The 11,976-nt window shown below is 45.8% G+C and overlaps 1 protein-coding gene across 5 annotated transcripts in view; it reads right to left on the bottom strand.

Moving 5' to 3' along the window:
- Positions 1-1,395: 1,395 nt before the first annotated feature.
- obsl1a (obscurin like cytoskeletal adaptor 1a) overlaps positions 1,396-11,976 on the bottom strand; it is a 141,444-nt gene continuing 130,863 nt past the window's right edge. For all 5 annotated transcript variants that reach the window (XM_073046244.1, XM_073046242.1, XM_073046246.1 and 2 more), the window contains 3 exons: positions 7,892-8,158; positions 6,366-6,635; positions 1,396-1,785 (listed from right to left, as the gene is read on the bottom strand). In XM_073046244.1, coding sequence (XP_072902345.1) covers positions 1,778-1,785; positions 6,366-6,635; positions 7,892-8,158 — 545 coding nt within the window. In that variant the 3' untranslated portion in view covers positions 1,396-1,777. The remainder of the gene's footprint in view (positions 1,786-6,365; positions 6,636-7,891; positions 8,159-11,976) is intronic.

Here is an 11,976-nt window from a genome sequence, read left to right as displayed (position 1 = left end):
TTAGAGACTTTTAAGTGACATTTAGATAGATTTATAAATGTGAGGAAAATGGAAGGATATGGACATTGTGAAAGGAGAGGGGGGATTCATTTAGTTGGCCATTTGATTCCTAATTTAATTGGTTCAGCATAACATTGTGGGATGAAGAGCCTTTTTCCTGTACTTTACTGTTCAATGAATGCCACTGGGTGGGAGGGAAGAGAATAGTGTCCTTAGTCCAAAGAGTGGAAGGAACTATGGGAGAGGAAGTCTCACCACAAGTGCCAGAGTGATGGACCTTCTCATATCCGAGAATGAAAGGGTTAATGAGATTCACTCTGTTACTGCGAATTCCCACAAGAAGATGAATCTCAGGGTGACATATACGTGTTTTGATAATAGATTTACTTTTGAGACTTTGTATGAGGACAGTTTGATGGTTCTGGGCCTGTACTTGCTGGAGCTTAGAAGAATGAGGGGAGATTTAGTTGAAACCTATTGAATATTGAAAGGACAGAGTGGATGTGGAGAGAATGTTTCCAATAGTAGGAGACAAACCTCAGAATAAAGGGGTATCTCTTCAGAACAGAGATTAGAAGGAATTTCTTTAGCCAGAGGTTAGTGAATCTGTGGAATTCATTGCCACAGATGGCTGTCGAGGCCAAGTCATAAGGTATATTTAAAGCGGAGATCGATAAACTCTTGACTCATAAGGATGTTAAAGAGTACGGGGAGAAGGCAGGAGAATGGCGATGAAAGGGATAATAAAAAATGAAGTGAGAATCTGGAGGGTGATTGTTGGAAAAGGTAAAAGACTGAAGAAGAAGGGATCTGATAGGAGAGGACAGTTGCCCATGGGAAAAAGAGAATGAAGATGGGCATTGGGGAGGTGATGAACAGGTGAAAAGAGGATTGAGAGGTGAACCATAATGGGGAATGGAAAACGAGAGAATGGGAGGGAGGAGAAATTACTGGAAGATAGAAAAACCAATGTTTATGCTGTCAGGTTGGCGGCTACTCAGACAGAATATGAGGTGTTGCTCCTCTAACCCGAGTTTGGCCTCATCCTGGCAGTAGAGGAGGCATGGACCAATATGATGGAATGAGAGAGGGGAGTAAAATTGAAATGGATGGCCAATGGCTTTCTGCTTATTGTGGCAGATGGAGCGAAGGTGGTCAACAAAGCAGTCCCTCCAATCTCCACTGGGTCTCAGCAAAGTAGATGAGGCTGCACTGGGAACACAGCACCCTCATTAGAACATCATGGCACCAAGTACCAATGTTAACCTGGGGGTTACCAACCTTTTGAATAGTTTTTTGGAAGTTTCATCACCCAGGTACTCAACTTTCCAACACCCCTCCCACTGATCCCTGGACATGCCAATCTGGCCAATCAGAAAGCAAACCAACTCTTCAACATCTTCAAACACAGAACGTTTACCTCCTCACTTTCAGTACTTTTGAATTTAATTAACACCTTCAAAGGAAATGAAAACAACACTCAATGGCTTCCAGTTCTCTTAATCTTCCTCCTGCGTTGAATTCATCACAGTATCCTCAGAGGTGAATTCCCAGAGATTCCATGCTGGAGGGTTGCCAGGCCCTTTATCCAGCAGGCCACGGGTATTCTGTGGAAACAGGTGACCCAAGATGTCGTCCAGATGTCAAGTCAACAGCAAAGCCTAACCTGGCATGACAGAGGGAGGGGAGTCCATCTACGAGGTCCAATGATGAGCTGCAGCCAGTGCGTGTGTGGGGGTTCCCCAGGTAGCCAGCAACACCCTCTGAGCTGTCCCTTCTACTCGGCTGAAAACAGACAGAAAGAGAACTCAATGAGGGCTGGACAAGGAGACACGGGAAATTGCAGATGCTGGAATCTGGAGCAACACACACGAACCAAGAGGAACAGTGGGGCAGGCAGCATATACAGGGGAAATGGACAGATGGCATTTCATATTTCAGACCTTTCATCGGGACTTAAAATATGGAGGGAAATATCCAGTATACAGTGGTGTAAGAAAGAGGTGGAGCAAGAGCTGGCTGGTGATAGATGGGTCCAAGTAAGAGGGTTGATGGGCAGATGAGGGGTGGGGAGAGTAAAAAAAAAAGCTTGCTGACGATAGGACAGATGAGGGAGTGGGAGGGGGAAAGAATAGGAATGATGTCAGAAGATGGGAGGTGATACAGAACATTACAGGCACTTTGGCCCACAATGTTGTGCCAACTTTTTCACCTACTTTAAGATCAATCTAACCCCTCCCTCCCACATAGCCCTCCAATTCCCTTTCATCCATGTGCCTATCCAAGAGTCTCTTAACTGTCCCTTAAATGTATTTGCCTCTACCAACACCCTTTGAAACGTTCCATGTACTTACTGCACTGAGTGAGTATTCTACCTCTGACATCTCCCCCTCCCCACTATACTTTCCTCCAATCACCTTTAAATTACCTGAAGTCCAACGGGTGACTTCAGGAGGAAGAAACTCGAGGTCCATGAGCCCGTGCTCATCAGGAAATCAGAGGTAGAGGGGATCAGCACTTTAAATTCTGCTGTGTTATCACTTCAAAGGACCCAGCAATTACAAAGAAAGAACGCCAGCACCTCTACTTCCTTAAGAGTTTGCAAAGATTCTGCAGGACATCTAACACTTTGACAAACTTCTGTAGATGTATAGTGGAGAGAATATTGACTGGATGCATCACAGCCTGGTATGGAAATAACGAAGCTGAAGAATAGAAAGACCTATGAAAATGTAGATTGCAGCACAGTCCATCACGGGTAAAGCCCGCCCCACCATTGAGCACATCTACATGGAATGCTGTTACAGGAAACCAGCATCCATCACCTGGGAACCCCACCACCCATATCCTGTTCTCTTCTTGCTGCTGCCATCAAGAAGAAGGCATGGGAGTCTCAGGTCTCTCACCACCACGTTCAGGAACTGTTACAACCCCTCAACCATTAGCTCTTGAACTAGTCGGGATAACTTTACTCAATTTCACTTGCCCTGTCACTGAACTGTTTCGACAACCTATGGATTCACTTTCAAGGACTCTTCATGTTTTCAATATTTATTGCTTATTTATTATTACCTTTTTTTCTTTTGTGTTTACAGAGTTTGTTGTCTTTTGCACATTGGCTGTTTGTTGGGTGCAGTCTTATATTCTTGTATGGTTCGTAGATTTACTGAGTATGCCCCCAAAAGCAATCTCAAGGTTGTATATGGACATATAAGCACTTTGATAATAAATTTACTTTGAATTATGCCCCACACTCAGACTTAATGGAGCAATCCCTCAGTTTCAGCTAGAGCTCAGGGCACAGTGACTGAAACAGAACACAGAACACTACAGCACAGTACAGCTCCTTCGGCCCACAATGTTGTGACAACCTTTTAACTTACTCCGAGATCCAATCTAACACTTCCCTCACACACAGTTCTCCATTTTCTACTGCATCTCTCAAAGATTCAGATTCAAATTAAGTTTATTGTCATTTAAAAACCACAAATGCAATGCAGTTAAAAAATGAGACAACGTTCCTCCAGAATGATATCAACAAAGCACATGACAAAATAGACTACACCAGAAAATCCACATAACGTTTGGCAATCCCCAATCCAGAGTCCGGAGAGGCTGCTGTGTATTAATATCGCGCTACCGTCTTAGCGCGTTCCCCGGAAAGGAGCTCCAAATCCACCAGACAAAACAAGACCAAAAACTAAAGCTACAAGACCTGCACAAAACCACATAGTTACAACAGTGCAAACAATACCATAATTTGATTTTAAAAAAACAGACCATGGGCACGGTAAAAATAGTCCAAAGATGTTAAAAGACTATAAGTTCGAAAGAAACCACCACACGGTTTCCACAAGTCCTCAGGGTCCTGATAGACTCGTCATCCCAGGCAGGCGGCAGAAGGGAATACCCCCGCGATGGGCTTCCATGGCGCCACCCGACTCAGCCTCGCAGACGCTGAGTGACTGAGATAAAGAGTAAAAGGATTTTGAAGGGAAGCTAGGCAGAACAGGAACAACCTCAGAGAGGCTTTGCTTTAGACTCCATGTAGGGAATCCAGTTTTACAAAAAAATGAACAATGGAATTCAATATTAATAGAGAAGTCATATTTCAGGAAGGGTCTCTTGAGTTGGAAGGGGGAGCCTTGATGCTTTGCAACAGGAGACTGAGGAGTGTTGTACTGCCCTCTGGAACTGTGTCTACAGTGCCCAGACCGAGTACCAGCAGCGACTGCCAGACTGGCTGGTTCCTGGCTCTCACAGTGCATGAAGTCTTTGCTTACCTCTGACACCTGCTGGTGGCACTGGGCACTGGGCAAATTGCTTTAAATGTAAGGGATTTTTATAACTGCCAAGCAAAGTAATTCCTACGGAGCGGAGCCGTAATTATAAACAAATCACCAAAATTTGACTGGTGTCTAGCTCACCTGCTGGGATAACTTTACTGCTTATTCATTTCTTTCTCTCTCTCTCTCTCTCTCTCTCTCTCTCTCTCTCTCTCTCTCTCTCTCTCTCTCTCTCTCTCTCTCTCTCTCTCTCCCCCTCCCCCTCCCCCTCTCCCTCTCCCTCTCCCTCTCCTTCTCTCTCTCTCTCTCTCTCTCCCCCTCCCCCTCCCCCTCTCCCTCTCCCTCTCCCTCTCTCTCTCTCTCTCCCTCTCTCTCTCTCTCCCCCCCCTCCCTCTCCCTCTCCCTCCTCCCTCTCCCTCCTCCCTCTCCCTCTCCCTCTCCCTCTCCCTCTCCCTCTCCCTCTCCCTCTCCCTCTCTCTCTCTCTCTCTCTCTCTCTCTCCCTCTCCCTCTCCCTCTCCCTCTCCCTCTCCCTCCCTCCTCCACTCCATCCACAAAATTCAGAATTTCCTGGTGGCTAACTATTTTAATTTCTATCCCTTTTCCTGTTCCGACATATTGGTCCATGGCCTTCTGCCACAATGAGATCACTCTTAGGGTGAAGAAACAACATCCTATATTCCATCTACATAGTCTCCAATCTGATGGCACGAACCTAGGATTCTTCTGGTAATTTTTTTCCCTCCCCCTCTTCTTCAATTCCTCACTCTGATCTCTTACCCCTTCTCATCACCTGCCTATCATATCCCCTCCCCAGTACCCCTTCTCCTTCTCTTTTTTCCCATGGTCCACTCTCCCCTTCCATCAGATTTCCTCTTCTCCAGCCCTTTGCCTTTTCCACCTATCACCTCCCAGTGACTTACTTCATCCACCATCCCCACCCACCCACACCTCTAGCTTGTCTTCCTTCCCCTCCTCCCACTTTTTCATTCTGGCTTCTTCCTTGCTTTCGTCCTGATGAAGGGTCTTGGCCTGAAACATAGACTATTTTCCTCTCCATAGATGCTGCCTGATGTGTTGATGTTCCTCCAGCATTTTGTGTGTGTTGTTTTCTCTCTCTCTCCCTCCTGTCTCCATCTCTCTCTCTCCAAGTCTCCATCTCTCTCCCCCCATCTCCATCTCTTTCATATCTGTCTATCTCTCTGTACCCCAACTCTGTTTTTCCCTTTCTCTCTCTCTCTCTCTTTGTTTTCCACTGCCTCTCTGTTTAAATGACCCACACTCAGTGTTTTAGGAACAGCTTATTCTGCTCTGCCATCAGATTTCTAGACACTTCACCATTAGTTTACTCTTTTTTTGCATTATTTATATACTTTAAAACTATTTCTTATTGTAAGTTATAGTCATTTTTTTCATGTACGGTACCAATGTCACAAAACAAGTTTCACAACATTTGTCTGTGGTTTTAAACTTGATTATGACACTGAACAGGCAGGGAACAGAAAGATGTGCATGCAGGTGGGATCAGTATAATTGGCTTCATGGTTAGCACAGACATGGTGGGCTGAAGTGCCTGTTCCTGAGCTGTATTATGAATTACTGGTCAGAATTTTGATGAGTGAGCTGGGACTTTTCTCTTCGGAGCAAAGGAGGATGAGTGGTGACTTCAGAGAGGTGTACAAAAGGCATGGATCGAGTGGGCAGTCAAAGACATTTTCCCAGGGTGGAAATGGCTAATATAAGGGGACATAATTTTAAGGTGATTGGCGGAAAGTGTTGGGGGGGGGGGAACGATGTCAGAGGTTTAACACAGGGGCAGTTGCTTGGAAAACTCTGCCAGGGTGGTGGTAGAGCCAGATACATGGGGGACAGTTAAGACCCTTGGATAGGTACACGTTTGATAGAAAAATGGAGGGTTATAAAGGAGTGAAGGGTTAGAGTAGGTTAAAGGGTCAGCAGGACATAGTGCACTGAATGGCCTGTACTGTGCTGAACTATTCTGTGCTCTATGTTGGAAGAAGACAATGTGACATATTAAAGAGGCGATGTGCACAGTGTGTTCAGCTTCAGCTGATGTTTACCTTTGATGGTGAGCCGGGCACTGGACCGCGCCTTTCCCGCGGTGAACTTGACCAGCCCGCTCATCTCGGGGGAGGTCTGGCTCAGGACAAGCCTCTGGACGGTGCCGTGGTTCTCCAGCCGCACCCCCTTCCCACTTTGAAGGAGCCGGCTGTTGAGGGTCCACTGCGGGGGTCTGATCACGGGCACCGACACTTCGCACTCCATCTCCGCTCCCCCTGGAGCCCTCACCTCCACATCCTCCAGGTCCTTCACCATCAAGATGGCTTGTTCTGGTGCAAGAGTTAACATAGAACTCATTCACCACTCTCTGCATAAAAAACGTACCTCTGACATCCCCCCCCCCCCCCCGTACTTTCCTCCAATCACCTTAAAATTATGGCACCTTACATTAGCCATTTCCTCCCTGGGGGAAAAGCCCCTGGCTCTCCACTCGATCTATGCCTCTTATCATCTTGTACACCTTTAGCAGTCACCTCTCATCCTCCTTCACTTGCTCAGTCTATCAGGGTCATTCCAAGTGGCTGACCACATCACTCCCAATTTCACCTTTTTCTTTCTTTTTCTAGAGGATACAGTATAAAATCAAAGTTGAGTTTATTGTCACATACGTAAGTGCCAATACTTCGCTGACAATCAACACTGGTGTGCCTGAGGGATGCGGCCTAGCCTACTGCTCTACTCTCTCTGCATTCATGATTGTGTAGTGAGGTACAACTCAAACGCCATCACTAAATTTGCTGGTGACTCCGCTATTAATGGCAAAATCTCAGATGGTGACAAGGAGGCGACAACTACCTTGACCAAGGAATTGGCTGTGGACTTCTGGAAGGGGAAGTTGGGACCAACTTAGAAGGCCAGCTTTTTCATGCAGAAGGGGGTAGGTACATGGACTTGAGCTGCCAAATGGTTGAGACAGGTACAATAAAAACATTTAAAGGACACTTGGACTGATACATGGTTAGAAAATTCACAGATCGATAAAGTGTTACTTATAGGAAATGAAGGTATTTGTGGTTTGGAGAATCAAGCACTAGAGGGCATTGATTTAAGATGAGCGGGCAGAGATTTAATAGAAACCTGAGGAACAACTTTTTCATCCAGAGGGTGGTCAATATGTGGAATGATCTGCCAGAGGAAATGGTTGAAATATATGGATAAGAAAGATTCAGAAGGGGTCCACAGACCCCTTGCTAAATGGCGTTGGTATGAGGCATAAAAATGGTTGGGAGCCCTCTAGTTTCTAGGGATATGGGCCAAATGCAACTAGTTTAGATGACAATCTTGGTGGGCATGAAGCAGTTAGGCCGAAGGGCCCATTTTCAGCAGATTGGCTCTATGACTCTAATTCTATGCCAATTCTCCAGTTAATTTTGTTTCCATCAACCCCAAAGCAGCTCTAATTCTGCTCCCATGTCTTATGGAACAGCATGTTATAAGGATCATAAGACAGGAGCAGAATTAGGCCATTTAGCCCATTGAACCTGCTCCAAGCACAAGAAGGGGCAAAAGGACTTTACCAACGTACCTTCCACCAGGACCTTGGCAGACGAGACGTCATCGAAGGCGTCACAGGTGTAGGTATCTTCATCCTCAAAGCTGACATTGTGGATGACCAGCTTACGGTAGCAGTCCTCACTGCAGATCTCGTATTTGTCTGTCGGCTGGAGTTCCTCGTCGCCACGGTACCAGCGCACCCTCGCCCGGGGCTTGGACACTTTGCACTCCAGAATGACCTTGTGCTTCTCCAGTGCAGTCTTGTCCCGCAGCGGTTTCACAATCTTAATTGGCAGCTCTGGGGAGGAGGCACAGACACTAAGCCTATGAAAGGATGTGCTGGCATTGAAGAGGGTCCAGAAAATGTTTCAAGAATGATCCCAGGAATTTAAGAGTTAAGTACGAGGAGCATTTGATGGTACTGGGCCTCTACTGACTGGAGTTTAGAAGAAGGAGGAGAGATCTCATAGAAACCTACCAAATATTGAAAGATCTAAATAGAGTGGACTTGGAGGGAATATTTCCAATAGTGGGGAGTCTAGGACCAGAAGCACAGCTTCAGAATAGAGGGTTGTCCCTTTAGAAAAGATGAGGTGGAATTTCTTTAGCCAAAGAGCAGTAAACCTGTGGAATTTATTGTCACCAATGGCTGTGGAAGCCAAGTTGGGTATATTTAAAGCAAAGATTGATGGGTTCCTGATTAGTCAGGGCATCAAAGGTTATGGCGAGAATGGAGTTGATAATAAATCGCTGTGATGGAATGGCGGAGCAGACTCGATGGGTCAAATGGCCCAATTCTGCTCCTATGTCTTATCCCATGGGCTGGTGCCCTCCCAAATGCAGGCAACTCTTGTCGCCAATTAACTGGATTTTGAAAACTCACACTCGTTCTTCAATCCCACTTATTTGCTTGTGCACAAGGAGAACAGGTTGGCCCCTGTCACCGTGCTGTCTTGAACACAGAAATGCCATTTTTAAATAGAAATTTTAAGCTGATATGATCATGACCTTGTGTAAGTTCAAATTACTTATCAATCACCAAGCACACTACAGCAATACAAGTATTAATATCAAATAGAAAATCAACCTTAAAGGCCAATAGTACTTCAGAATTAATAAAGTAACTGACCACTATTAAATGTCACCCTAGATCCCTTTGTTTGCATCCTTATCTTACCTTGGCATGGCTCTGGTCCCCGGTTGAACAAAGGGAAACTTCAAAGGCCTTACTTGCAAGGGTTGACAGCACACTATCTGTAAACCTTCCTTACCTGGACATTGTGTTAACCCTTACCTTGCTGCAACTTCCACAGGACCAACTCTCCGCTCAACTCTACTTGGACAAGTACGCAGATAGGAAAGGGTCAGCCAGTACAGAGGACACCTATGGCCATTACACTCAGTAATAGGTATGCCACTTTAGATACTGTTTAAGGGGATGGCCTGCTGAGGACAGCCGCAGTAGCAGAGTCTGGTGCTGTGGCTCAGAAGAGAAGAGAGGTGAAGAGGACTTAAGTGGAGGTAGGAATTTCCATAGTTAGAGGAATAGAGATGCGATTCTGAGGACATAATGGAGACACCTGGATGGCATGTTGCCCCCCCCCAGATGCCAGGGTCAGGGATGTCTTGAATCAGGTCCATGGCATTCTAAAGGGTGAGGGTGAGCAGCCAGAAGTACTGGTACCTAATGGCACCGATGACATGGGTAGAAAAGGAGAGTCCTGAAGAGAGATTTTAGGGAGCTAGGTAGAAAGCTGAAAAACAGGACCTCCAGGGTATTAATCTCTGGATTGCTGAGGTTTATAGATTTTGGCTGGTCAGGGCATGAAGGGATATGGGGAGAAGGCAGGAGACTGGGGCTGAGAGGGAAATCAATCAGCTATGATAAAATGGCGGGAGCAGACTCAATGGACAAAATGGCCTAATTCTACTATATCTTATGGTCTTATGGCTTAGTGGGGTATGGGCTAAATGGGACTCACTTAGAAAGGAATGTTGGTTGGCATGGACAAGTTGGGCTGAAGGGACTTTTCCCATGCTGTATGACTCCATGGCACTAAAATGGAATTATACAGTCATACAGCACGGATATCTCCCACTTTATCTTTAAGCTGCATGTTTCGGGCTGAGGTTCTTCTCCAGGTGTGCTGTTTGTGCCCAGACTGTACACTGGGAGATGCCCCTTCAGAACCCCTTCCTCTTCAAGTACCTCAGGCCTGCGGTGTCCTTCCTTTAACTTTTTCCCCCCGGAGTCCTATAGTCCCATCCTATAGACCCATCCTATAGTCCCATCCTATAGTCCCATCCTATAGACCCATCCTATAGTCCCATCCTATAGACCCTTCAGCTGAGTTGACCCTGCCTTCCCCTATCTGGATGCTGGTCTGACAGACATCCAATGCACATTACAGTCACATGTGCTGAGATACAATGTAAAGCTTTAACTTATATTCCATCCCAAACATAATTACATCGAGATAGTAAAAAAAGAAAGCAATGACATAGAATATAGGCCCTTCAGCCCACAATGTTATGTTGACCTTTTAACCCACTCCAAGATCAATCTAACTCCTCCTTAGCCCATTATTTTTCTTTCATCCATGTGCTTATTTAAGAGTCTCTTACCTGCCTGTAATGTATCTACTTGTACCACCACCCCTGGCAGCACATTCCACACACCCGCCACTCTCTGTGTAAAATCCTCCAATCACTTTAAAATTATGCCCCTGGTATTAGCCAACAGGTCCCTGGCTCCCCACTCTGTCTATGCAGAACAGTGTGTAACTGAGGAAGTGCAGTGCAGGTGGACAAATATGGTTCAAGGGCCACGACGAGGTAGACTGGGAGTTCATGAGCTCATCTTTATTGTACGAGAGACATGGTGGGAGAGAAGATGTCCTTGAGCCTGGTGGTACATGTTCTCAAACTGCTGTACCTGGTTTCAGATGGGAGGGGGAGAATCGAGAATGACTGAGATGGGAGGTGTCCTTGATTATGTCAGCTATTCTCCTGAGGATCTGGGAAGTGCTTCCATGCCCTGATTCTCTATGACTCTACAACTCAACAGCTACGTGGAGGAACAGCGAGATCTTGGGGTCTAAGTCCGTAGGTCCCTCAGAGTTGCCACTCATGGTGATAGGGATGTGTTGGCTTTAATTAGTTGTGGGAATGAGTTCAAGAGCCTTGAGGTAATGAAGCAGCTTTCTAAAACTCTGGCGAGACCACACCGGGAGTATTGTGCTCAGTTCTGGTCACCTCACTATAGGAAGCACGTGGAAGCTTTGGAGGGGGTGCAGAGGAGATTTACAAGAAAGTTGCCTGGATTAGAGAGCATATCTAATCTAGGGTTTTTTTCCCTTTGGAATTAAGGAGGACTTGACAAGATGATATGAGGCATAGATTGAATGGACAGCCAGGGAGACTTTTCCCCAGGGTGGAAATTACTAATACAAGGAGGCGTAATTTTAAGATGATGGAAAAGAAGTATAGGAGGAATGTCAGAGTTAGATCTTTTTTTAATATAAACACAGAGAGTGATGGGTGTATGCAATGTGCTGCTGGGGTGCTGGTAGAGACAGATAGATACGTTAGGTTCATTTAAGCAACTCTGTTTATCTAGAGATACCATGCGGAACAGGCCCTTCTGGCCCAAAGAGCAGCATTGCCCAGCAACCCACCTACTTAACACTCGCCTAATCACAGGACAATGACCAATTAATCTACTAACTCATATGTCTTTAGACTGTGGGTGGAAAGCAGAGCACCCAGAGGAAACCCGCATGGTTCATAGAGCGAACATACTAACTCTTTACAGACTGCGGCAGAATTGAACTGCAAATTCCAAAATGCCTGAGCTGTAATAGTGTCGCACTAACACATTAGAGATTCTTAGATAGGCACATGGAAGAAAGAAAAATGGAGGCCTATGTCAGAAGGAAGGACTAGATTGATCTTAGAGTAGGTTAAAGGATCAGGAAAATATTGTGGGCCGAAGGGCCTGTACTGTGCAGTTCCATGTTCTATGTTCTGACTCAGCAAGTCAAGTAGCATCTATGGAGAGGAATAAACTGCTGACATTTTGAGTCAAGTCCTGATGAAGGGCCTAACTTACTCAGT

The sequence above is a fragment of the Hemitrygon akajei genome, chromosome 5, assembly GCF_048418815.1.
Source record: "Hemitrygon akajei chromosome 5, sHemAka1.3, whole genome shotgun sequence".
NCBI classification, from domain to species: domain Eukaryota; kingdom Metazoa; phylum Chordata; class Chondrichthyes; order Myliobatiformes; family Dasyatidae; genus Hemitrygon; species Hemitrygon akajei.
This window is presented reverse-complemented; position numbering and strand designations above follow the sequence as displayed.